The sequence below is a fragment of the Dermochelys coriacea genome, chromosome 1, assembly GCF_009764565.3.
Source record: "Dermochelys coriacea isolate rDerCor1 chromosome 1, rDerCor1.pri.v4, whole genome shotgun sequence".
Lineage (NCBI taxonomy): Eukaryota > Metazoa > Chordata > Testudines > Dermochelyidae > Dermochelys > Dermochelys coriacea.
This window is the reverse complement of record NC_050068.2, coordinates 101,216,341-101,243,505: the sequence shown is the minus strand read 5'-3', so window position 1 is coordinate 101,243,505 and position 27,165 is coordinate 101,216,341. Positions and strand designations below refer to the sequence as shown.

General features: G+C 41.2%; 1 protein-coding gene across 2 annotated transcripts in view; it reads left to right on the top strand.

Annotated features, from left to right (window-relative positions):
- Positions 1 to 515: 515 nt before the first annotated feature.
- NALCN (sodium leak channel, non-selective) overlaps positions 516 to 27,165 on the top strand; it is a 389,689-nt gene continuing 363,039 nt past the window's right edge. Inside the window, exons 1-3 of one of the 2 annotated variants that reach the window (XM_038386658.2) lie at positions 516 to 3,367; positions 16,280 to 16,426; positions 17,647 to 17,829. In XM_038386658.2, coding sequence (XP_038242586.1) covers positions 16,319 to 16,426; positions 17,647 to 17,829 — 291 coding nt within the window. In that variant the 5' untranslated portion in view covers positions 516 to 3,367; positions 16,280 to 16,318. The remainder of the gene's footprint in view (positions 3,368 to 16,279; positions 16,427 to 17,646; positions 17,830 to 27,165) is intronic. The other variant, XM_038386660.2, reaches the window with a different exon arrangement.

Sequence of the window (27,165 nt, the reverse complement as noted above, 5' to 3'; positions counted from 1 at the left end):
GAACAACAAGGGGGAAGGAATGTGAGCCAAAATAGAGAAAAAAAGACACGGAGTACTTGTGGCACCTTAGAGACTAACAAATTTATTTGAGCATAAGCTTTTGTGAGCGTCCTTTTCTTTTTTGCAAATACAGACTAATATGGCTGCTACTCTGAAACCTAAAATAGAGAAAGAATAGGTTGACAATATTTGCCATATATACTTGTTCATTAGCCTGTTCATTTATAAGCTGACCCCCCCCAAGATGGATAGGTCAGAACAGCAAAAACTGTGTGATCCTTTCATAAGCAGACCCTATATTTCAGGGGTTGGCAAACTTTGGCTCCTGGCCCATTAGGGTAAGCCGCTAGCAGGCCTGGATGTTTTGTTTACCTGGAGTGTTCACAGGCACGAAGCTCGTCAGCTCTCAGTGGCCACGGTTTGCCGTTCCCAGCCAATGGGAGCTGCAGGAAATGACACCACTTCCTATATTTTAAAAGTTGGTGTCACAAGAAACACTCAAAAGTTTTGCTAGAATTATTTTAATGTAATCTAACGAAAAACCTGTTGTTGTTATAATAACTGAACAAATATGTATTCACCTTCAAAATTACACTTAATATTTAAAATCAGTAAATGGATAATTAAAACAAGTAACTTAGAACAATATGAGACTTTAAAAAGTCTTAAAATTCTTCAAAGTCTGAATGAATCTCTGATTCACCAAACAGTTCATTAAACTTGGCTTCAGTCACAGCCGCACCTGCATTGTCATTGTAGATGTCGGCACTGTCGTCTTTGGGAGATAATTGTCCCATTCCACTTGGCACTGGGGAAGCTTCAGCTGGACTACTGGGTCCAATTCTGGGCGCTGCACTTTAAGAAAGATGCAAATAAACTGGAGGACAAAAACACAAATGATAAAAAGATTTAGAAAACTTGACCTATGAGGAAAGGTTAAAAAAATGGGCAGGTTTAGTTTTGTGAAAAGAAGATTGATGGAAGACCTGATATAAACCTTCTAATGTGTTAAGGGCAGTTATACAGAGGACTGTGATCAATTATTCTCCTGTCCACTGAAGGTGGGACAAGAAATAATAAACTTAACCTGCAGCAAGAGAGATTTAGGTTAGATATTAAGCAAAACTTTCCAGCTGTAAGGACAGTTAAGCACTGGAATAGGCTTCCAAGGGAGGTTGTAGAATTCCCATTATTGGAGGTTCTTGAGAACAAGTTGGACAAATATCAATCAGGGATGGTCTAGGTTTACTTGGTCTTGCCTCAGCACAGGGAGCTAAACTTGATGACTTCTCGTGGTCCCTTCCTGCCTTACGTTTCTATGATTCTATACAAGCAGGTGATGGCATGATTCATGTGAACATTTTCCCTTTATTTTTGCATTTCTAGAATATATTTTCAATGATGTTTTATCAAATATTTCTATACATTTATCCATTTAGATAAATTTCTATGCATTTATCCCTCTGAACTTTAGCTCAGAGATGTTCCCCCCCTTTTAGTGATATGAAATAATTCCACACAGCTGATGATGTCATTAAAAAAATCTATTCCAAAATGGAGCTTCATGGCTACAGGGAAAGAGCATATAGTTGATAATGGCTTTGAAGCACCCAAACAAGGTTTTTTTTAAATCAAAATAACCAAACTGTCCTAGTGCTTGACAAACAATTTGTGGAATATTTGAGCTTGGATTTATTTTTCCATTGGAACAATTTCTGCTTGTTGTTGTTGTTCAGCGACTGTTCAATTTTATCCTGTACAAAGGACTTTGGGGTGCTTTTATTTTTAATTGTATTTTGAGGCCCAGTGAATAACCAGGGTGGGTACTGAAGTGTATTTTAAAGAATATTTTTTTTTAAATTCCATATTCTGTTACCCTTGTGTCTGATGTATTTCTTGAGGGGTCACAAGAGCATCATTCAGGTGCAACTGGCCACCCTTCTCCCTTCTCTTCTAACTACTGGTACTGCTGCTGAGGGTAATCCTTGTAATCCAACAATATACAGCTGTATATTTTTCATGTATTGAATGTGATTATACAGGCAAAATCCTTACTGCTATATCATATGTGTGTAGACCATATTTATGTATATGTGCATGTATTGTATCTATCTCTGTGGCTGCACTGTATATGTCTCTGCACAACTGGTGTGTGCATGTAAACATTTTTATCTGCATGTAGGTTTATGCGTTGTCTGGGGTCACCAATACCACATACACATAAGAAAATCATGATTTAGGCCCCCAAAATCATAAGATTTGCTTAGAAAGTCAAGTGTTTAAAAAACAAAAACTTAAAAAACCAAACAAATAATTTTTGAACCTTGAGGTAACATTCGGGTCACATTTTCAAGCTTTTCTCCCAACCATGAGGGTTAAAAACTTAAACAACCCCCCCGCCTCCCCGAAGATTTTCACCTAATCACACGCTCCTGTACAAGCTGGGGATTCAAGGAAGCCATGCCAACCGGCAATATTGTGTCTATGTATATAAAAGCGTATGTGTGTATACATTGTGTGCATTGTTTTATATACATTTATCGTTGTGTATATTGAGTGTGGATTCCATGTGTATGCATCTGTCACGCGGCTTGTGTGTATTTGTCTGCATACTTGTACACATTTGTATAGGCACTGTGCATCTGCATTGTGCGTGTGCTCTTCTTTCTGTGTATGTACCTGCGCAGTTCTGCATAAGCAGCGGTGTGCACGGTATGTCTTCTGAACGCGCACGGGTTTACACCGCGTGTGTCCGCACGCCCGGCGTGTGTGCCCCTGCACCAGTGCTGTGCCCGTGGAGTCTCAGCCGTCGCTGCGAGACTGAAGGCGGTTGTCTAGCCTCGGCGAGAAAGGGACCTGCTAGCGCCGGCCGCCCTTCTCTACCCCCTGCAGAGGGCGGCGGCCGCTGCCTCCTCCCCCCCCCGCCCCCCGTGTGTGTGGCGTCTTCTCCGTTCAGCCCCCGGCATCACCGCCGACGCCGCAGCGAGGACCACCTAAAAACAAACAAACCCTAACACATCCCCAAACGCGAGGGGCAGAGACCAGTACTCCCAAGCGCGCCCTGAAGGGCGATGCAGGCGGTAGGTCGGAGGCACCGGGCCCTGTTTTCTGCGCCGTGTTGCTGGTCCCCGGCTCCTCCTCCTCTCCGCACCGCGGGGCCGGCGTTGTTGGCACCCACCCCCCGCCCGGCCCCGCGCCGTTCTCGTGGGGGCTTGTGACAGGGGCCAGACGCCTGGGGGAGGCGGTGCTGGTGGAGGGCGGATGGATGGTGGCGGCGGCAGGAGGCCTGGCCGGGCGGCGGATGCGCAGGGACCGGATCCCACCCGCTGCATCGGTACCTTGTCGCCGGGCCGCCGCGAGCTGCCGGGTGAGGCGGGGGCGTGACATTCCCCCTCCCTTCCAGCTGCGGGAGCGCCGTGCACCGCCCCCCCCCTCCCTTCCAGCTGCGGGAGCGCCGTGCACCGCCCCCCCTTCCCTTCCAGCTGCGGGAGCGCCGTGCACCGCCCCCCCCTCCCTTCCAGCTGCGGGAGCGCCGTGCACCGCCCCCCCCTTCCAGCTGCGGGAGCCGGCGGGAGGGGCGCTCGCCCGGCTCATCCCCGGCCCGCTAGAAGCGCAGGGGGCGTCAGGGGGCAGCGAATCCCGGGAGCGGGCCCGGCCCTGGGGGGCAGGCAGGGAGCCGGAGGGCACCGCCTGCTTGAGAGCCGCTGATGGCCGGTTCCGATGGGTGAGGAGCCAGGTCGCCCCCAGCCGTTTCCATTGCAGGGCTGGCGCCTGCCTGTCACCTGCTTTTTGTCAACATCAAGCAGGAGCCATTGTTAGCAGATGTACCGTGCCCAGGGCTGCTCCCCTCGGGCCTCTCTCACCCTGCGCCTGGCGCAGCGCCTGTGAGACTGTGGCCTACAGCAGCTGCAGCTTCATGTGACCCAGAGGTACAGGCAGGGTGAGGGGAAGCTCATCGGGCTGTTTGGGCCCTTCCTACATAAGTGCCTATAAGACAAAAATACCGGCTTTTTAATGGTGTTGGTAAACTCCACCAATATTCTGCTTTATGTGTTTAAAAAAAAAAAAAATCCAAGTGTTGGGCAAAGAAGCCGCTTACTTTGTTTGTTAGTCAGGAGATGCACTTGGGATGGAGTGTAAATTCTGCCCTACTTGTGGGGCCCCTCCTCTGGGCACTTCACCTGGTTGGCACAAAATGGAGCAGATGGCTACTGCTGTTCTCACAGAGACCCCAACTATCAGCTTGTCTAAGGGACAGTGCCCAGAGACTGCTGATCCAAATATTTAATGCTCTAAATCTGGGCTGCCTGTGGCTGGAGAGGGAAATATTCCATTTTTAATTCTAGTCAATGGAGGGACGTATCAGTTTAGGAGGATATACTCCCTATGTTTCACAGTGAAATTCCCACTGATGCTAAATGGGTATGTGCAAAAGGATCATGGGTATTCTATGGCCTTTACATAGTAACTATACTTTTAGTTATTGTTTAGTATTTGTTCAGTGCCAATTGTTGCATTCAGTGGTCCTTAGTGAGAAAATATTGACTAATGCTATTTCACTGCCCTTTGTTTCTCTGCCTTCTGAATCCTCCCTTCTCTGTTTATTTCCCTTTTCATTTCCTTCCCTACAGCAACTTCCAATTCCCATCTATCCCTATAGTGATCAGAAATGAAATAGATAATGTTGACATTGAAGTGTCCTTGTTGCTGAATCAATTCTAAAGCCCAATAAGATTAATGGAAGAAAAGGAAATTTTCATCTTTCTGAGTAGCTGTTTCAGGCAGTTTGCACACTCAGGCATACACCTCCACTGTCTATCTCCATGCTACGTGTCTTATCTCATTCAATGTGATGTTGACTCCTGACTGATCAGCCTGCAATGACAGTGTCCATTGCCCACTTTCATTTACTTTTTCAGACAATCACCTTTGTGCTTTCTGCCATGCTGCTCCTCATGCTTAGCTGGAGCTCCCTGTAAACACTTGCATTGGCACTTCATTCATTTCCTTCAAATTTCTTCTCTACCATTGCTACACAAAACTTGACAAGGGTTAGGCTGCTGGTGTGCTGAGACTACTGCTTATTATACTGACCAGTGTTGTCTCATTGTTTCCTTGTACTCCCTCACCTGTCTGTATCCATCTGTTGTCTCTTGTCTTCTACTTAAATTGTAAGCTCTTTGGAGCAGGGACCATCTTTTTGTTCTGTGTTTGTAAAGCACCTAGCACAATGGGTGAAGTCCCAGATGCTACAGTAATACAAATAAATAATAATTATAACCATTGTATTGGTTATATTCAGTTCATAACTGGAAGGATTTCTTTGCAACCAGCAGGGTTAGAAACTTACTTTTTAAATGAAAGTTTGGAGTCTTTACAATCTGAATATCATGCAGGCCATATACATTTATCAGATGGGCCTAATCCATCCCATGAGCTTTGTTTGATGCCTCTGCTTTGTTTCAGTTTGAGGCATAACCTCATACAATTCGGATTGTAGCATAAAATATATGAGTTTGATTTGCAGCCTCTGGTTGCTACAGACCCTAGCAGTTTTCTGTTTTGATCTGGCATAGCTTCTGGAGATTGCAGGTACTAACTTGTAATGCTTTGTGTTGAGCTAAGTGGTATTCATTGTAATCCATGCCCTGTACCTCCACAGTAGTCTCAGACTACACTGACAGGTTTCAGAGTAGCAGCCGTGTTAGTCTGTATTCGCAAAAAGAAAAGGAGCACTTGTGGCACCTTAGAGACTAACAAATTTATTTGAGCATAAGCTTTCGTGAGCTGAAATGAGCTGTAGCTCACGAAAGCTTATGCTCAAATAAATGTGTTAGTCTCTAAGGTGCCACAAGTACTCCTTTTCTTTAAACTACACTGTAAAGCTTGGTGGGTCACTTTTGGTCTTCTGTCTATACTATGGTGCACCCCTGTCTAGTATCAGAGGGGTAGCCTTGTTAGTCTGGATCTGTAAAAGTGGCAAAGAGTCCTGTGGCACCTTATAGACTAACAGACGTATTGGAGCATAAGCTTTCATGGGTGAATACCCACTTCGTCAGATGCATGTAGTGGAAATTTCCAGAGGCAGGTATAAATATGCAAGCAAGAAACAGGCTAGCGATAACGAGGTTAGTTCAGTGAGGGAGGATGAGGCCCTCGTCTAGCAGTTGAGGTGTGAACACCAAGGGAGGAGAAACTGCTTTTGTAGTTGGCTAGCCATTCACAGTCTTTGTTTAATCCTGAGCTGATGGTGTCAAATTTGCAAATGAACTGAAGCTCAGCAGTTTCTCTTTGAAGTCTGGTCCTGAAGTTTTTTTGCTGCAGGATGGCTACCTTTAAATCTGCTATTGTGTGTCCAGGGAGATTGAAGTGTTCTTCTACAGGTTTTTGTATATTGCCATTCCTAATATCTGATTTGTGTCCATTTATCCTTTTGTGTAGGGACTGTCTAGTTTGGCCGATGTACATAGCAGAGGGGCATTGCTGGCACATGATGCCGAATATTACATTAGTGGACGTGCAGGTGAATGTCCAGTGTTTGTGGGATAAAGATGTCTAAAAACATAGAGTTAATAATAATATAAAAATACATCAGCTCATCAAGAGATGCAAGTATCACTATCTTGAGAGGTAGGAAACAGATCTGTTGCTCTCTTTTATTTGGAGGTAGACTTTTGAATTTTAGAATAATTTGAAATAATGAGCATCTGAGAAGTAATCATTTTGAAGAATTATTTTGGGTTCTTTTTGTGGTGTTTATGAGTTCAGACAGTAAAAAACATGAGATTTTTATGAGGTGTGTAGGAAGCAAATAGAGGTGTTATGTTTACAAAGCAAACTAAATTATCTTTACAGTGAAGTGAGCTGTAGCTCACGAAAGCTTATGCTCAAATAAATTTGTTAGTCTCTAAGGTGCCACAAGTACTCCTTTTTGCAAATACCTTTTGAGAATCTGGCCCTGGGATTCAGTGTGCTAGACTTTTATTTTTGTTTCTTTTTTCTACATCTTTCCATCGCTGCTTTTATATTTTTCTTCTTGAGAAATTCCTACAAGTCCTTATAAACAAGTATGGCTATGAGTCCAATTTATGTCTTCCCAAATATTGAGTGATCATAGAATATCATGGCAGAAAGGGACCTCAGGAGGTCATCTAGTCCAACCCCCTGCTCAAAGCCAGACCAATTCCCAATTTTTGCCCCAAATGGCCCCCTCAAGGATTGAACTTACAACCCTGGGTTTCACAGGCCAATGCTCAAACCACTGAGCTATAGTGGTAAAGCTCGAATGGTAGTAGGATAAAAAGGCTTATGACTGCAACCTTTGGTACAGTAGAACCTCAGAGTTGCAAACACCTGGGGAATGGAGGTTGTTCATAACTCTGAAATGTTTGTAACTCTGAACAAAATGTTATGGTTGTTTTTTCAAAGGTTTACAACTGGACATTGACTTAGTACAGTTTTGAAATTCTACCATGCAGAAGAAAAATGCTGCTTTCCCTTTATTTTTTTATTAGTTTACAGTTAACACAGTACAGTATTGTATTTGCCTTTTTTTTTTTTGGTCTTGTCTCTGCTGCTGCTTGATTGCTTACTTCTGGTTCCAAACGAGGTGTGTGGTCAGTTCGTAACTCTGGTGTTCATAACTCTGAGGTTCTATTGTAGTATTTTTCCTGTAGCCATAAGAATGTGTTTTAAAAGCCATATTTATTTACAAACAAGCAAACAAAAATCACCACCACCACCATCACGCACCTCAGAAGCTTAAAAGGTTCCTGATTTTGCTTTCAGAATTTTGATTTTTAAGGATGTAGGTGTTCGTTGCTTTGGAAATCTACAAGTGCACTAATGGATGGAAAGGGGTGTGGAGGAGGAGAATGATTTCTTTTAAGAATCATTAATATGTATGAAAATATAACAATTATAAAAGAAAATAATCACTACTTATTTTATTTTTAAAATGTATTGCAATTTAATAACAAAAAGATGTGTATGCAAGGCTCTAGATGCCTTAACACATAATTAGTAGTACAAAAAAACCCTAGCAGCATTAAAATAATAATTCAAGTAGGCACTCTGCCAGCCAGCAAGCCGCTTACGAAACACCCCAGCCTGCAAGCTGCCTACGAAAATGCTCCTTTCCTCCCCTCTGTTGTTCTGGTAAGCACACCCTTAGTCCTCTCCAGAAGCCCCCTCAAACAGATGTCTTTTGCAATGTGCCCACAAGGTCACCAAATTTGATCTGTTTTGGATAAAGGAAGGGGATAAGCTCCAGCATTCTGGACTCTCAGAGAGAATGCTTTGCCATCCACCTCCTCTCTTCTCTAATGAGTGGGATCCAGCCTGGATGCCTCTACTGTTTGCAGCTGTGGTATTACAGCATGGGGAGAAAGGCAATCCCTCAGGTAGGCAGGTCCCTGGCCATCCGCTTTATAGGTCATACCCAATACCTTACATTCCATCCAGAGAGCAATAGGCAGCTGTTGCAGATCCCAGAGTACTGGTGTTACATGCTCCCAGCAAGGCGCTCCATAAGCTCAAGAGGCTCAATAAGCAAGTCACTATGTTCTGCACCAGCTTCAGTCGCTGAATGATTTTAAGGTGTAGCCCCACATAGAGCGTATTGCAATAGTTTAATCTTGAGGTAAGAAAGGCATGGATAATGATGGCAGGGTCTGCATCCTAGAGGAAAGTTTGCAACAATGTAGCCAATAAATATATAAATATATTTGTAACATATGACAAGGACACACACACATACAGTGGTGCACATGTCAGCATTTAGCAACAGTTACCACTTAGTGGTATCTCTTAGAGTACCTAAATTTTCACTGTGTGTGTAGATAGGAGGTATTTGTGGTATTTTTGGTCAAAGAAGACCAATAGCAAGATAAAGTGCTTTTGACTGCAAGATTTGGAAAGCTCTGAATTGACTCATATTAGGGAGTTATGATCAAGACTAGGAGTACTTGTGGCACCTTAGAGACTAACAAATTTATTAGAGCATAAGCTTTCGTGAGCTACAGCTCACTTCATCGGATGCATTTGGTGGAAAAACACGGCTGCTATTCTGAAAAATGATCAAGACTGTAGATCCTATTTCTAATGGAAATAAGATAGATTCAGTGGAAAACAAAAACGTACAAAAAACAATTGTGTTTAAAACCAAAATGCTGATTTCATAACAACAACACAACGCTGCAGATTCGGTGCTCCAATATCATATCCCTTCAATGTTTGAGGAATTTAGCGAAAGGAACTGAGACATGAGGTTATAAAATAGTGGTAATGGGTTGTGCATGTTATTTACAATGGGTCAGCCTATGGAAAGTTTATGTTCTGTTGTCTGCTGGCTATGCCTTTGCCATACAGTTATGGAGGAGGTATGTTTAGGAGATGAATTATCTATGAGTACAGTCCTAAGCCATTGACAAGACATGACACAGGAGACATTCAAGAACCAAAGTCTGGCCACCGGTCTATTTACAGATTAAAGGTTTTAACAGTAGGTGACAGGTTTGGTCACAGAGACTACCTTGGGACTGTCACTTGACATGCTGGAATTACCTCTGAGCCTGTTTTCCACTGCCAGCTTGGGACTCCAGAACCCTGCCTTGTTGAGCCAGACATGTTAGCCTGCTGCAACACAGCCCCAGGTCTGGTCTACGCCCCCAAAGCTGCAGACTTTAACCAAAAACTGCTCAGCAAGTCACCTATCTCCAGCACCCAGACACTCAGCTCCCAAACCCCAAATAAATCCGTTTTACTCTGTACAAAGTTATACAGGGTAAACTCATAAATTGTCCACCCTCTATAATAACATTGATAGAGAAAAGGAGTACTTTTGGAACCTTAGAGACTAACAAATTTATTTGAACATAAGCTTTCATGAGCTTCAGCTCACTTCATCGGATGCATGCAGTGCAAAAATACAGTAGGGGGATTTTATATACACAGAGAACATGAAACAATGGGTGTTACCATACACACTGTAACGAGAGTGATCAGGTAAGGTGAACTATTACCAGCAGGAGAGAAAAAAAATAAAAAAACAAACTTTTGTAGTGATAATCAAGGTAGGCCATTTCCAGCAGTTGACAAGAACATTTGAGGAACAGTAGGAGGGGAAATAAACATGGGGAAATAGTTTTACTTTGTGTAATGACACATCCACTCCCAGTCTTTATTCAAGCCTAATGTAATGGTGTCCAGTTTGCAAATTAATTCCAATTCAGCAGTCTCTCGTTGGAGTCTGGTTTTGAAGTTTTTTTGTTGTAATATTGCCACTTTTAGGTCTGTAATTGAATGACCAGAGAGATTGAAGTGTTGTCTGACTGGTTTTTGAATGTTATAATTCTTGATGTCTGATTTGTGTCCATTTATTCTTTTATGTAGAGACTGTCTGGTTTGGCCAATGTACATGGCAGAGGGGCATTGCTGGCACATGATGGCATATATCCCATTGGTAGATGCGCAGGTGAAGGAGCCTCTGATGGTGTGGCTGATATGATTAGGCCCTATGATGGTGTCCCCTGAATAGATATGTGGACACAGTTGGCAATTGGCTCTGTTGCAAGGATAAGTTCCTGGGTTAGTATTTTTGTTGTGTGGTGTGTGGTTGCTGGTGAGTATTTGCTTCAGGTTTGGGGGCTGTCTGTAAGCAAGGATTGGCCTGTCTCCCAAGAACTATGAAAGTGATGGGTCATCCTTCAGGATAGGTTGTAGATCCTTGATGATGCACTGGAGAGGTTTTAGTTGGGGGCTGAAGATGATGGCTAGTGGCGTTCTGTTCTTTTCTTTGTTGGCCCTGTCCTGTAGTAGGTAATTTCTGGGTACTCTTCTGGCTCTGTCAATCTGTTTCTTCACTTCAGCAGGTGGGTACTGTAGTTGTAAGAATGCTTGATAGAGATCTTGTAGGTGTTTGTCTCTGTCTGAGGGGTTGGAGCTAATGCGGTTGTATCGTAGAGCTTGGCTGTAGACAATGGATCGAGTGGTGTGGTCTGGATGAAAGCTGGAGGCATATAGGTAAGTATAGCGGTCAGTAGGTTTCCGAGATATGCACAGCTGTTTGTTCCCCCGGTATTAATCACTTGCTCTGGGTTAATTAGTAAACAAAAATGATTTTATTGAGTATAAAATGTAGGATTTAAGTGGTTTCAAGTAATAACAGACAGAACGAAGTAAGTTACCAAGCAAAATAAAACAAAACATGCAAGTCTAAGCCTAATACATTTAAAAAACTGAATACAGGTAAATCTCACCCACAGAGATGTTCCAAAAAGAAAAGGAGTACTTGTGGCACCTTAGAGACTAATAAATTTATTTGAGCATAAGCTTTGGTGAGCTACAGCTCACTTCATCGGATGCATCCGATGAAGTGAGCTGTAGCTCATGAAAGCTTATGCTCAAATAAATTTGTTAGTCTCTAAGGTGCCACAAGTACTCCTTTTTTTTTGCGAATAACGACTAACACGGCTGCTACTCTGAGAGATGTTCCAATAAGCTTCTTTCACAGACTAGGTTCCTTCCTAGTCTGGGCCCAATCCTTCCCCCTGGTACAGTTTTTATTAGTTCCAGCTCAGGTGGTAACTAGAGGTTTTCTCATGACTGCAGCCCCCTTTGTTCTCTTCCACCCCCTTTTATATCTTTGGCACAAGGTGGGAATATTTTGTATCTGTGGGTCCACACCCTCCTTCTAGATGGAAAATCCAGGTTTAAGATGGATTCCAGTCCAGGTGACATGGTACCATGTCCTGTGAGACCCCAAGCCTCCATTCTTTCCAAGCCTCACATGAACACAGGAAAGCTTACAAGTAAACAGAGTCATTTACAACCAATTATCCTGGCTAATGGGAGCCATCAAGATTCTAACCCACCATTAATGACCCACACTTTGCATAGTTACAATAGGACTTCAGAGTAATACTTCATATTTCTAACTTCAGATACAAGAATGATACATTAATACAAATAGGATGAACATGCTCAGTAGATTATAAGCTTTGTAATGATACCTTACAAGTCCCCTTTTGCATAAAGCATATTCAAGTTATGTTATATTCACACTTATAAACATATTTCCATAAAACATATGGAGTTCAACGTCACAAAATATTTTGGAGAATTATGTTATTATAGCAGAGGCATTCCTCCCCAAATCTGAGAATGGTGTTGATTCTTCCTATTTGACCTACAAGTCCGGAAGCCCTGCTAGAAGACACAAGACATCACCAACTAGTCTTTGCAGCTGGTAGTCAAACGATCTGCAAAGTATTAATCTAATTGTGATTTTAGGAGCTTTGGTTTGTGGTATTTCCTTTATTGTGAAAGGGGAGGGAAAAGCAAACTTTGTCTTGTTGGGAGAGGGGACCCTGTCTGGCTTCAGTACAAAACTGAATACTTAACAATATGCTGTGTTGAAAAATAAGGGAGAAAAGATGAGGGGTTTTTTAGACTTTGCTTCAGATGAAAAAAACAGGGTAGTCGCCAATAAAGTATTCCATGGAGGTATTTAAAACAAAACAAAATACATTTTCTTCAAAGCTAGCTGTCACCTGGTTTCATCAGCCACAGTGGTATAGTTCTCTCATCAGTAATTCATGGTATGCCCTCTTCCCTTTTACATAGTTAACAGAGCACTTGGAAGTAGCATAAATAATCTTACAGTTATTGGTATTATTGACAGTGTGAGGTGAAGTGCTGTCTTCTGTTGGATATTTTCCTGCTACAGCAGATTAGGGGTTTTTTTTACAGAGAATAAATTTTATAGAACTTGGGCTAAAATTTCAAAATCATGATTGGTTTTTTTGGCCTGATTTTTAATTCTCAATATGTCATACAGAATTAAAAATGAAACCAAAAATAAATGCTCTATTTTTCAATGATGACCTTCATTCTCTATTAGTGTTCCATAGGAGCACATTTATTTTTGTTACAGAGATTGCTGGAGCAGAATACTATATGTTTTGCAAATTCACAACAAATGCTTTATGGGGCCAGGCTCTAACCTATCTCTTTGTTAACATTGGCATGCAGCCGGTAACTCCGTTTCAGTGGACTTTGTAAATCTGGTATAATGGTAATGAATCAAGTCTATTGTCTTGAACTTTTTGTTCCAAGATGATATCAGGATCATCTTTCTGTGATTTTAATTTTCTTTGATTGAACATATCTACTGGCTCAGAGAGAGTGAATGAACAAAAGGCTGAGCTAACAGAGCTGATGGGCTCCTTGTCTAAGTGGCATTCTTTCATTTTGTGTCTTTGCTTCTAAAAATAAAGTAAAAAGGAAAAGACATATTTAAAATTAAAAGCAAAGATGAAAGAGCACATTCCTACATAAGAAGCAGTAGCAGTCTGCATAAATGCTGTGAATTTTGATTGTTGGTGTTATTCTAAAGAGAAAAAACAAAGTAATGTGAATGGACACAGCCAAATGAAGCAATCTTTTCCTTATTAAATCCATTTTTTACTCCAGAACACACCCACACCCAATATTTGTACAAGCTTTGGAGACAAAAATATTTGCTGGGGACTGGATTAAGTCTTCCATGCTAATTTCACTATGTGACCAAAGAAAGCATCAGATTGTGTATGTTAGAATCTACCCTCCCTTGGCTGTGATGTGGAACTATGCCAGAGCGAGCTGTAGAAGGATGGTGGATGGGGATTCAGGAGCTACAATTCCTGCTCTAGCATCCTGATGTGCAGCCGAGTGTGCAGGCTGCCTCAGTCTTTACCTGCTTTAAAACAAACAAACAAAAAAACCTCCTCCTCTGGTTCCAGCAAAAGTAAATAAATAAAAACAGAAGAATTGCAAGAGAGCTCTACCAGGACTTGCTAAAGGCCATTTCCAGATTATCGGTGTCTTTCCCAAGGAAACTCAGGCTCATTCAAATTGTGAAGTAGGAAAACTTTTATTTTGTAGATTTTTTTCCCTTTGGATTTCTGTATTTTCTGCTTTGTTGATTCGTGACCACAATTTAAAAATAATATGCATGATCTGTTTGGTCATGACATTTGGTCACCACTTGGTGAGCTTGATGAACTAAAACCATTGTGACATCTACAGTTCATGACCTTTTATATGTTCAAATCTGTTTAGTAGGGAAAATAATCAGTGGACAACCAGACATATAAAAATTTTGTTATAAAATACCACCAATCTTCCTACTTATTCATACCATTACTAACTAGTGTTAAATGAAGAAATCTGTTGAAGTTTTATTTTTACCTAGCTATAATTAATTTACCTTCTGCTTTAAAACATGCACTGCTTGTCCTTTAGAATATGAAATATATAAATATGAAATTATTTCAATAGTAGCTCCCTGGTTAATGCATTGTATTTCCTGAGTATTATCTCCTAATGACCTTATTGACTCTGATCTGACAATCTATTATAATTATTTTCTTGACAGGTTAGCAAGATCAGTATCTCAGTAATTGCTGGGAAGGGTTAACATTCTTAATAAAACCATAATTAAAAATTTAAAATTTAAATAACAAGTTACTAAAGACCACATTAGTGAGGTATATTTTCATAATGTGGATTTTTCTTCTGTGGAGGGATTGGAAAAGTTTTGCAGTTTCTGCTGTGAACTCTAGTACACTCAATGGAAGTTTTGCATTAACAAACACTGTAGACTCAAGCCCTTTGATAGTATATCCTCTAACAGTATAGGCATTTCTAAAGATACTGTGACACCCTTTTAGTTACATTTCTCATTGTTGTGCTACATGTACGCACTACGAGATGCTGCAGTGCCATGTGACATCAAAACCTGTCAAGACAGCCTCTAGGTTTGGGGAATTCCCTATTGTATTCTAAACATAGTGAGCCTGGAAATAATTATGAAAAGGCAGGATCAGGAAGGATGCAAAGCAAGCATGAACAAGATGGCATGTAAGGAGAAGAAGGAAAAGAGGAATAAGGGATAGGAAGAAAATGGAAGTGAGAAAGAGAAAGAGGAAGCTTAAGGGAATGTAAAACTACCAGCTCATATACACATATAGTGGTCTTTATTTACTACAAAATAAACTTAAACAAAGTGTTTAAGGTTATAATATTTTTAGTGTTAGGTTCTGTTGGCCTCATCCATGTTGATGCTACCTATTCAACGTGAATAAGGCTGGCTGAAGTTAGCCCTTATTGTTTGTTTTTATATTACCCTTGTTTGATAAACAATATTTGAATGTGGAGTAATGATCTGGTTGGTGAGGCAGCTGTATGGTCCCACATGTGCAGATATTTACATGGACTTGGAACCCACCTCAGCTTGCCAATCAAATCTAACAAGTATTTATACTATGCTCATCACCATGCTATAGGGTGCCTGCTAGCCAGATTGTATCTTGGAACATAGGGTCATTCTGTACAAACCACATGTCCTGGTTCAGGCACTGGATTGCATTGTCCAGCTTCAGGGGATATCCAGGAGGGATTGTGTTTTAGGAAGGCACAGTTCCTTCCCTGAGCAGACTGTTGTTCAGATTATACTCTCCCTGGGGATGGCACAGCTAGTGTCTCTCTTTGTATTCATCGAGGCCTGGGGGCCACTGTGTAGGGTATGTGGGAAAGTCAGGGCCATGGTCCAGCCTCTTTTCCCCACTTCCCAACCCACTGAAGGCGTTTCACATCCCTGAGGTGTTCAGAGGAGCCAGTCTCTGTGGTCTTCTAAGCGGGGGGCTTCTGATTGTCTCTAACTTTGCACAAGGGGGAGATCCCTCCCCAATGCTTACATCTGTCCATACACATAGACAGGAATGAACTATGAGTGACTGGCTGACAGGTGAGTAGAAAATCGTATATACAAAAAGAAAGATTAAACAAATACCAATTATAGACAGAAGAACAATAGTAATAAGGCTCTTTTTATCAGCCCAATAAGGAATGGGAACATCTGTCTCAGCCAATTACCTTGCCCTGCTAGCCTGTTACTCATAGGGCTTGATCCTACTGCTCCAGTGAAGTCAATGGGAGCATCAGCATTAACTTCAATAGGAATCAGATAAACCCCATCAGACTTTGGTTTAAGCCTATGCATGGAACAATATTCTTCCTGGTATATGGGAGCAAAACTGGTAATTGTCTGTTTGCCCTGCTAGGATTTTTAAAATTATTATAGTTGCCCATTTCTGTGTAAAACCATCTGAGGTGATTCACTTTCAGTGTTTTATACAAGAGCAGCCTGGCCTAGTGACAAGTGTTTTCTGTTTAACAAAGCTGTTCAAACAGAGTTTTTTGTACAGGTTGTTTAATACATTTGTTTCTTTTCTTTCAGGGGGCTTCACTGTTATAGATAACAAGAGTTAACTTCAGAATGCTCAAACGGAAACAAAGCTCACGTGTGGAAGCTCAGCCAGTTACAGACTTTGGCCCTGATGAATCTTTGTCAGACAATGCAGATATCCTGTGGATTAACAAACCAGTAAGTTTATTTCTTACTAATTACCAATTACAAGTTAAATATTACATTTTACAATTAAAATAATCACTTCCATGAAATTTAAGAAAGATCCTGAAACAAGTAGATTTCAGTCAGTAATAGTGAACTGGTTACAGTTGCCAGTCAATCAGGTAATATTTCCAATTTTTATTTAATAATTTTTCCATCAGTTGTTGGAAAGTGTTGAGGATGGTGAAACAATAATTGTCAAGTAAGTTATTCATGGATTTTTAACCCCTCCCCCCACCTTTCAGATAGCTTCGATTGCCAGCACTGCTTGATTTAAATTGCAAGCCAAATTTATAAAATGAGGTCACAAAGACAATCTTGAGAGAGGGTCTTTTACTGTTGAGGAGGATGGTTAATATTTGGTTTCAGAGTAGCAGCCGTGTTAGTCTGTATTCGCAAAAAGAAAAGGAGTACTTGTGGCACCTTAGAGACTAACAAATTTATTAGAGCATAAGCTTTCGTGAGCTGTGAGCTGTAGCTCACGAAAGCTTATGCTCTAATAAATTTGTTAGTCTCTAAGGTGCCACAAGTACTCCTTTTCTTTTTGGTTAATATTTGGAAAGTGTTGATCTCTCAGATCCTCGTTCACCTTCTTTGTTGATGTAAGAATACTGTTTAGGTCAGTCATTTTAATCTACTTCAAAAACTGTCCCCATATCCTTGGGAAGATAAATAATCTGAAATAAGTTAATATGTACCATTGGTGCTTTGGTGTTCCTTTTATGTTAGACAACTGTCATCTTGTTTGCAGTATGGATACTAGAGCAGCTCAGCTGTGCTTCAGTGTTTTAGCATTGAAATCATTCACAAGAGAACACTCATTCATTAATTACTCATACTAATTTTAATAGAATATCACCATTGGCTGTTGTAACAAAGTCAAAGAGTAATTACAGAAACATAAACTGTAATATTATTGACACACATTCCTCAGTATGCAGAAGTTGAAACAGTGCTTAGTCCATTAGATTACATGACGCCCTAATGAGCAAAATCACTTAGTGTATATTGTTTTTTTAAATAGAATCCGAAATGCCTGGGTTTTTTTGAGGGAGGTGGGGGGAAGATCATAAAAATCCAGACCATAACATTTGAAAAAATGTGTATGAAATGATGTCAAGATGAGTTATAGACATCATATACTTACTGTATTTTGTAAGATCAAAACTAAGTTGTAAACCTTCATTTTTCAGTGGGTTCACTCTTTGCTACGCATCTGTGCCATCATCAGTGTCATTTCTGTTTGTATGAACACCCCAAAGACCTTTGAGCATTATCCTCCTCTTCAATATTTGACATTTGCTCTAGATACTTTATTGATGTTTCTCTACACTGCAGAGATGATAGCAAAAATGCATATCCGTGGGATAGTCAAGGTAAGCTTTTAATAACATTTTTATCATTTACACAGGGAAATGTATTTGAATCTGTTGTACTGAAGTTTTAAATTTTCAAAAACGTTTCCACTTCAGTTCTTTTCTAGATGGAAGTTTTCAATTGTATGGAATAGCATGTCACATAAAAGAACAAAATATATGGTGACTAATATGCAGGTTTATTGTATATTTAATCTTCAACAATGGTATTATAATGCTGATACACTTATTCAGTATTTCCTATTAACAAGTAGCAAGTTTTATTAGATGATCTGAGCAATCATTTTTAGTTCCAAGAATGCAAGAAGAAAATATTATTCTATGGGCCACATCTATATCAACAGGAGTTTTATGAAAATATTTAGTGTCAAATAAGTGTTTTATTTTATCTACATTAGGCAGTTGTTTGAATAAAATACGATGAATATCTCACTTATTACATAAAAATTGCAATGTAAGTGAGAGATGTTATGTTTCTCTGCTGATTTTTGTTTTCTTCCTATCAACATCTTGGTATACAAACCCTTTTACTATTAAGCAGTTTTGTTAATGATTCTGGGATAGTCTAATTGTACCTGCCTAGATAATTATTTAGGGCACTGGAAAACATAAATCTGCAGAGATCTCCATAAATATATAGGATATTCATCCTCTTATGGCATCATTTCCCTGATTTTATTCCTGCCTTCTGTTTAAACACACAATTTCAGTTTAGATACAGAGAATGAAACTGTCAAATCTGTAGATAATGTGGGGTGAGGGAATCATTGTGGCATCACATAGACTAAAAGTAAACAAAACAATAGTATGTGGCTTTAAAAAATAATAGTGTAGTTATGTCAGTATTGTATGGGCCTTAGGGTTTGATAATTGTAACATGGTGATCTGTCCCTTTAAACTGGAAAGGGATCAGGTGATGCCTATTACGAGTTGATAGAACTCACTTCGAAGGATTGCTGTAGGAGAGAGGTTGGATCCTGTGACTGGCTCTGGAGCAGAGAGCAGCACAGAATGAAAGGTCTGTGTGGCCTGTCTTGGTCAAGGGATGGCACTGTTTTGAGTTACTATGGGCATTTTTTGTTTGAATTAATAATCCCTGCCCTGAGGTAAGGGCAAGGGCCTGAAAGAGATCTGGGTGTGGTGTTTAATCGTTGGGCTGGGGAAACAGGCCAGCAGCCGTACAATAATCATAGAAATATTGAGCAGAGATCATCTAGTCCATCCCCCTGTGCTGAGTTATACCTAGACCATCCCTCACAGGTGTTTGTCCAACCTCTTCTTAAAAACCTCCAATGATGGGGATTCCACAGTCTTCCTTGGAAGCCTACTCCAGTGCTTAACTATCATTATAGTTAGAAAGATTTTTGTAATATCTAACCTAAATCTCTGTTGCTGCAGACTTAAACCTATTACTACTTGTCCTACCTTTAGTGGACATGGAGAACAATTGATCACAGTCCTCTTTATAGAATCATAGAATCATAGAATATCAGGGTTGGAAGGGACCTCAGGAGGTCATCTAGTCCAACCCCCTGCTCAAAGCAGGACCAATCCCCAACTAAATCATCCCAGGGCTTTTCAAGCCTGACCTTAAAAACTTCTAAGGAAGGAGATTCCACCACCTCCCTAGGTAACGCATTCCAGTGCTTCACCACCCTTCTAGTGAAAAAGTTTTTCCTAATATCCAACCTAAACCTCACCCACTGCAACTTGAGATCATTACTCCTTGTTCTGTCATTTGCTACCACTGAGAACAGTCTAGGTCCATCCTCTTTGGAACCCCCTTTCAGGTAGTTGAAAGCAGCTATCAAATCCCCCCTCATTCTTCTCTTCTGCAGACTAAACCATCCCAGTTCCCTCAGCCTCTCCTCATAAGTCATGTGTTCCAGTCCCCTAATCATTTTTGTTGCCCTCCGCTGGACTCTTTCCAATTTTTTCACATCCTTCTTGTAGTGTGGGGCCCAAAACTGGACACAGTACTCCAGATGAGGCCTCACCAATATCGAATAGAGGGGAACGATCATGTCCCTCGATCTGCTGGCAATGCCCCTACTTATACATCCCAAAATGCCATTGGCCTTCTTGGCAACAAGGGCACACTGTTGACTCATATCCAGCTTCTTGTCCACTGTAACCCCTAGGTCCTTTTCTGCAGAACTGCTGCCGAGCCATTCGGTCCCTAGTCTGTAGCGGTGCTGGGATTTTATAACAGTCCTTAATATATTTTGAAGTCTTTTATCAGTTCCCCCATTAGTCTTCTTTTCTCAAGACTAAACCTGCCCATTTTTTAACTTTTCCTCATAGGTAAATTTTTCTAAACCTTTTATCATTATTTTTGCTCTACTCTGGACTCTCTCCAATTTGTCCTCTGTTACCTCCCGTGTCTTATGTATGATGCTCCTGTTAATGTACCCCAGAATTATACTAGCCTTTTTTGCAACTGCATCACATTGTTGACTCATTTAGTTTGTGATCCACTATAACCACCAGATCTTTTTCAGCAGTACTGCCACATTTTGTATTTGTACATTTGATTTTTTTTCTTCACAGTCTTAGTACCTCACACCTGTCTTTATTGAATTTCATCTTGTTGGATTCAGACCAATTCTCCAATTTGTTAAGGTCATTTTGAATTCTAATGCTGTCTTCCAAAGTGCTAGCCATCCTTCCCAGGTTAGTGTCATCTGCAGATTTTATAAACATACCCTTCACTCAATTAGCTAAATCATTAATAAAAATATTGAATAGTACTGGACCCAGGACAGACCCCTGCAGACCCCACTTGATATGCCTCCCTAGTTTTACAGCAAAGTTCTGGAGTATGCTCTTTCAATTTTCAGTTTTGCACCTACTTGATAGTAATTTCGTCTAGACCACGTTTCCCTAGTTTATGAGAATGTCATCTAAGATTGTCAAAAGCCTTACTAAATTAAGATGTATCACTGTGATGGGTTGCCTCCCCCTTCCGAGGTGCCACCTGATATACTGGGGTACCACTGAACCCACTGGTTTCACCAGTCTGGGTTCCCTTACACTTCCGTGCTGAGCCAGGCCTTCAAGCCTCCTTCAGCGCGCACGTGCACACACACACACACGTAGGGCCTTAGCTGCAGAAAGACACAGACACTGAAATCAGCTCTGAAGAACTGAGCATTTATAATGAAGTTAAAAATTAGTTGTTGATTAATTACTTCATGAAATAAATTACCCAGTTAGCACTAGCTATAGAAAAAATGTTTCCTTAATCATGGACCAAGTATTTCATATATTATTAGTCATGAAAAATCAAATATCATTAAAAATAAACTTATCAAAATTTTAATGTAGAGGCTAGGTTTGTTATCACAAAGCTTTACTTTTACAAATTCAATATATTTTATAGATATAAAAGTTTCCATATTTCAGTATTCGTATGGGACCTATGTACATTAATCATTTATTTTAATGATTTTTACATATTGCACATTTTGTTTTCTAACATGCTCATGAATTTGTGGAGTGTGTGACTTAACCACATCAGTATGTTTTGTAAGAATAATTCATAAAGTGTGTTAACAGATGTCTATTAAATTGAGCTGTGGTATAGGCATGTGTTAAATACACGTAGCTCTTTAGGAAATGGAAAATAAGATCTTTTAGAAAACCATTCAGAGGGTTGAAAATATTTATGTTCAGTATCAACACTTTTTGTACATGTCCTATGTTCTGAAAGGAAGAGTTGCAACTTATAGAAAATAGTCCTGTAAGCATAGTAAATCAAAAGTAGAACTTGTCATCTTTATAACATGGTTACAAACAAAGGTCATTTTTAGGATGCCATAGTGTATTCAACTCTTACAGTGCTTAGCACTTACATATCTGGTGGTAATGTTTAACCACTATCGTCCAGTCATCACACAGACCTTGCTTTTTTGATTGTTTGACTCTATGGTTTTGTTGTTGAAAATGTTTGTATACTGTATTAACATTCTGATAAAGCTACCAACTTAAAAAGTTGTGACAGCTGTGGAAATGCACTTTGTAATGAATACAGGTTTCAGAGTAGCAGCCGTGTTAGTCTGTATTCGCAAAAAGAAAAGGAGTACTTGTGGCACCTTAGAGACTAACAAATTTATTAGAGCATAAGCTTTCGTGAGCTACAGCTCACTTCATCGGATGCAAAGCTTATGCTCTAATAAATTTGTTAGTCTCTAAGGTGCCACAAGTACTCCTTTTCTTTTTGTAATGAATGTCTCAGATAGAAGCCCCTGGATTTGATGCTTGAGATTATGAAATCCATATAAAGTGTTTTTCATTTTAAATTTTCATTAGGGCTGAGTAAACAAATGAAGAGACAGGTTGGCAAGAATCAGAAGAGAACTTGACTATTATACAGTACAGTATTATGTTTTTATTTAGCAATTACACCTCTCTTTGTCAGATGATGCCATGCTCACAGTGGGCCTTGCTCTGCTGTGTCTGAGAGTGTAACATGTGTGTTTTCTCTCCATAAAGCGGCCTCAGGGCTTTTGTCTGGGTGCCTGAAACATTTTCTCTAGGGCATTAGCTTTTGCTTGTTGCACAAATACTCCTTTACCCTCAGGCAAGAGCTTTATGGCTGCTTACCCAGGGATGTGCTGGGGAAAGAGGGGATGATGTCTATGTCCTCTACCCCCTTAGTTTGTAGAAAGTGGGAAAGTCTCTGTTTCTAAGCATTTTTATTACTTTGAGCCTTTGATACCTTCATTGCCCAGAGGAAAGGGATGTGGAAACTTATTCAAGCGTTTGTACTTTATTTGGACTGCCTTGGTGAAACCAGCCTATGGTTTGGTTCTAGAGGTATTGAGGTTAACAGTCATCCTGATTGGTTGGGCAAGGGAGCTCTGCATTTGTTGCCTGTCACTAACAAAGTTCTGTATCATGCATATGTGAGTTTAACTGAAGCTGTAATGGGAAGCCTTGATCACACAGTGTGAAGAGGTTCCCAAGGTACTTTGCCATAAAACCAGAGAGGGAGTCAAAACTTGGAAGAGGGCAAGCTTGAACAAAGTGTTCAAGTGTTGCACATAGTTGGTTAAAAATGGGGAAACTTATTGCAAAAATTTTCAATTTTTTTTCACCATACTCTAATTGTATCTGGCCTTTTCTGCTTTACCCCTTACTCCATATCAACTGAGCCACTGCCTCTCAAAATCCCTTCATAGTCAATCTCTACAGAGAACCACTTCCTTGTGTCTATCCTTCTTATGTCCCCCAGCCAGAACTGCTTCCCATCCTACTTTTTCTGCCTTCCACTGTTAATCCCATAGTGGGATGTGGGACTGCTTATGCTTCTGGTTCTTTGGTAGATGGCAAACACTGGGATTGTTGGTTGTGCCGGGGGAAGCAAGTGGAGATTGTGCTTCTGGTGAAAGGAGTAAGGCACGGGAAAAAGACACTTAAATTGTCATAGTACAAGAGAGACCTGCTTTGAAGTTGTGTTTAGGGCCTACCCATTAATTGTTATGTCCTGGATGAAAATAAATTCTTCCAACACATTGGAGAAGTACCATCATTCAGTATAATCCACCTACATGAAGAACTCAATCTCTTAAAAGTACTTGTTGAATGTATTCTCTATAGGGAGAACTCATTTTTTCAGTTTAAACTGTAAGGACCAGTAAATACTTACACAATTCCCTACTGGACTTTCATCAGTTAATATTTATTCTTTCCCAAAAGGTGAAAATTAGCAGGCTGCTCTACATCTGAGTGCTTGTCCTTGTCAATTTCCCATCAAGGGCTACATTCAACGAACAAGGAGAGCTGCACAGATTTGGGTAGTCAAGAATATCTGCCAAAAAAAATCTCAAAAGATACTTATTTTAGGGCATCCAAATTGGGTACAAAAAACCCTGTCCTTTTTTCCCCCCTTCTCTCAAAAACAGCAGCTTTCAATGAAAAATATGGCTCTACTTGGCTGAAGTTAAGTATTTAATTCAGAGACCTCATGATATTTTGATACTGAAGCACAGATTTATTTTATTTATTTAGTGAAAACTTTAAGGTGGGATTTAATGAATGTTTAAAAAGGGGTAATTCTTTTTGTCTGAAGGATATAAACCCTTTTTTCTCATGCTAGCTGCAACCGAAGCAGATACTCCTTTGATGAGAGGGTTCCAAATGTGGAAATGCCTAACCCTGTATTTGTCATGTATCTAAATGTCTTACACTGTGTTTAACAGGTTCTTACTTAGGCCAGATTAGACTTTGCTGCTGCCCAAGCCCATCTGTGCCTAGTTGTCCATCTTCCAGGTGACGGGTTGGGCTTGGGCTACTTGATGGGTCAAGTGATCAGTCATCATGTGATGGTAGCCTGGAGCGGGGTTTCCGGTAGAAGGGAGTCCGGTAGAGAGAGAGGGAGAGATCTACCTACAGGTGGGACTGGGCCACTAGATTCTGTGACACAGTGTGTGAGGAATTGTTAGTTAAAATGACATGATGTAGCAACACATCCAAATATATTTATTTATTTGTATAATGGTAACACCTCATAGCTCCAAAGTCTGTAGATGAGGTATACCTGAGGTTGGGTAGATCAGGGAGGTATGTAAATCTTTTTTTTTATTATTGGTTATATGGTTTGTGTACTCTTGACTGGGTAATGTCACACAGATTATCCTGATAGAGAGCAAAGACCTCCAACTTCTAAGGAGAGAAGGCAAAAGGTGTTTGTGGACCCATCCTCCCTCCTTCACCCACTTGTGGTTTTGATGAAGTGGGGCATGAACCAATATGTCATCTCCCATTGGGATGTCTTGCCAAGGACTGCAGCAGCTGAACACAAGAATAACAGAAAGAACAAGAAGGAGACATGCTTTGGTGACGGACACATGAGCAGAGGATATGGATTTTGAGCCAGGGCTTTAGGAAGAATATGTGGTATGAGAGTGGACTTAAAGGAGGCCAAGGTGTTAGAGATAGTGGAGTTATGGAGTTTCTAGAGGGTTTGAACTGAAGTATTTGGCAGTGGGAGAATAGGGCCTGGAAAGGTTGAGGAGAAAGACCCAGAAAAGTGCTTAAGAAGGGAAAAATAATAGTTATTAGTAACAGACGAGCTAGAAATGCCTAAGGATCACTCCTGGTATAGCTAAACGTGTTGTTTATTTGTTTTTCCCCATTAGAAGTGAGAATTGAGTAGAACTGCCACTGCTCTGATCAGCAAGAGGCATTTCTTAGGAAGTGGTAGGGAGGCAGTCCTTCTGCTGTCATCCTCAACAATAGTTCACAGTGAAGGATCTTTTATGAGGTGGGAACTGGGACCTCTTGGAATAATTTGTTTTAGTGGCCATGGATTTTGAAATGGCACCCTTTCTTTTTAATATAGGACTGGCTGTGGAGACTAGCGTTCCCCTGATTTTGGAACTCTGAAGACTTCACTCAGACTTTATCCACCCCTCCTTTCTGTAATTCTGTATCTGCTCTGGCACCAGCGATAATGCAGTGAATTTGCCCTGCTATTCAGAGGAACAATTTTGCACACTTTTCAAGAAGACTCTACTGCTTAACGTAGGGTGACCATATTTCCCTATGCTTAATACTGGACATACGGTCAAATTACTTGTATTCAAGCGAATTAAACAGCAATCAGTCCGAACTGTGCAGTACAAATGTTCAAATTAACATCAAGTTTACAGAGCCTCTGTTAAAAAGAAATACTGCAAAATTGCATTCTTTTTATTTACCTTCTTATTTTTAAGGCTTTAGGGTTCACACAGGGAGAGGTGATACACACATGATCATCGTCATGTTCCTATTACGACTCTGGCAGTTAGGGCAGTGACGAAGCTCCTCCACGCCTGTCTGTTTCTGGCAAGTCTTTCAATGGTTCCCCAGCTGTGCCCCAGGTTTTTCAGCTCACCTTCCACAGCTCTTTGCCATGTTGTTTTTGGGCGGCCTTGTTTTCACTTGCCTTCAGGTGTCCATCTTATTGCTACTCTAGTGACGAAATCAGTTTCCATCTGAAGCACATGACTGATCCATCTCCAATGCCTCCTGGCAATGATGATGCTCAGATCCTCTTGGCTGTACTGTGTCGATAGATCTTGGTTTGAGATTGTTCTGGGACAAAAGATACGGAGGATTTTTCTGAAGCAGGTGGTATGGAATGAAGACAGTTTGGACATGTCACACTTTCTCATTCCCCAGTATTCTACACTATAAAGTAGCGTTGAAAGTATGCAGCTCTGATAAATCTTGAGTTTGGTTTTGGTGTTGTATTTTGATGATTTCCAGAGTGTATTTAAGCTCCTGAAGGTGTTCCTGGCTTTATTGATTTTGTTCCGGATTTTCCTGGCTTGTTCCACCATCCTGGCTGATGGTGCTGCCCAAGTACGTGAATGTTTCTGCGTTGGTGAGAACATAATCCTCTATCCGTACTGGTGATGGTGAGGCAATATTAAAGGTCATGATATCTGTCTTATTGCGGTTGATTTTCAGTCAAATTTGCTGGCTGAATGTGTTCAGTTGAGTTGTTTTTTCTTGTATATGGTGTTGGGTATGTGATAGGAGAGCGACTCAATCTGTGACACACACACACTCCAGTAAACTTCTCCCACACGGGGGGGTGACCAATGGACCTGCCCTTCTGCCCGGTGCTCTCCACTCTCCAAGCCTGGCTGGGCCCCTGGGGTGGACCTGCCTCTTCTGTTACCTGGCACTGTGTCTTCCCGAGACAACACATGGGGGCGCATGTGGGGTCACATGCCTCCCCTCCTCCTCAGATTTCTGTCAAGGTTCACAACACAGTATGGCCAGCAGCAGTCTTTTGGCACTGTGCTGGAGGGAAGGGATGGGAGTGGCTTCCAGCCACAGGGGAGGGGGGAAACGGATGACCTGGCTCATATTTTTGCAGAGCTCTTCTCTTCCTTCCCTGGAAGCAGCTTGTCCCTTTCTGCAGGCACAGTATCGAAAGGCAGTTAACACCTCCAGGCTGCTGCTGGCGACGGACATAACCCAGTTGCCTCTGACTGCAGTGTGGGCAGGAAGGGGTTAAACTCTAAGGCTGCATTGGGTACCAGAGCCCAGGGAACCTGACTCCAGGGGCTTTGGCGAAGCAGGCCAGATAGGTGGCTTAGCAGTGGAGGGTGCCTAGGGGACGAAACATCCCCATGCTCCCTGGGGACAGGGCCCACGGCGGGGAGGGGGAGGGTGAAGAGGGTGCTAAGCCCCTGCCCGTGGGGCTGCTATGGAGCCTGCAGGGTTGGGGCATGAACAGGCCAGAAATCGCTTCCCCCCGGCCACTCCAGAGCTTAGCTGAGGGGCGGAGAGGCTTCCCTGTGTCAGTGCTGTGCAGGGCTTTTGGCACATACAGGGCTC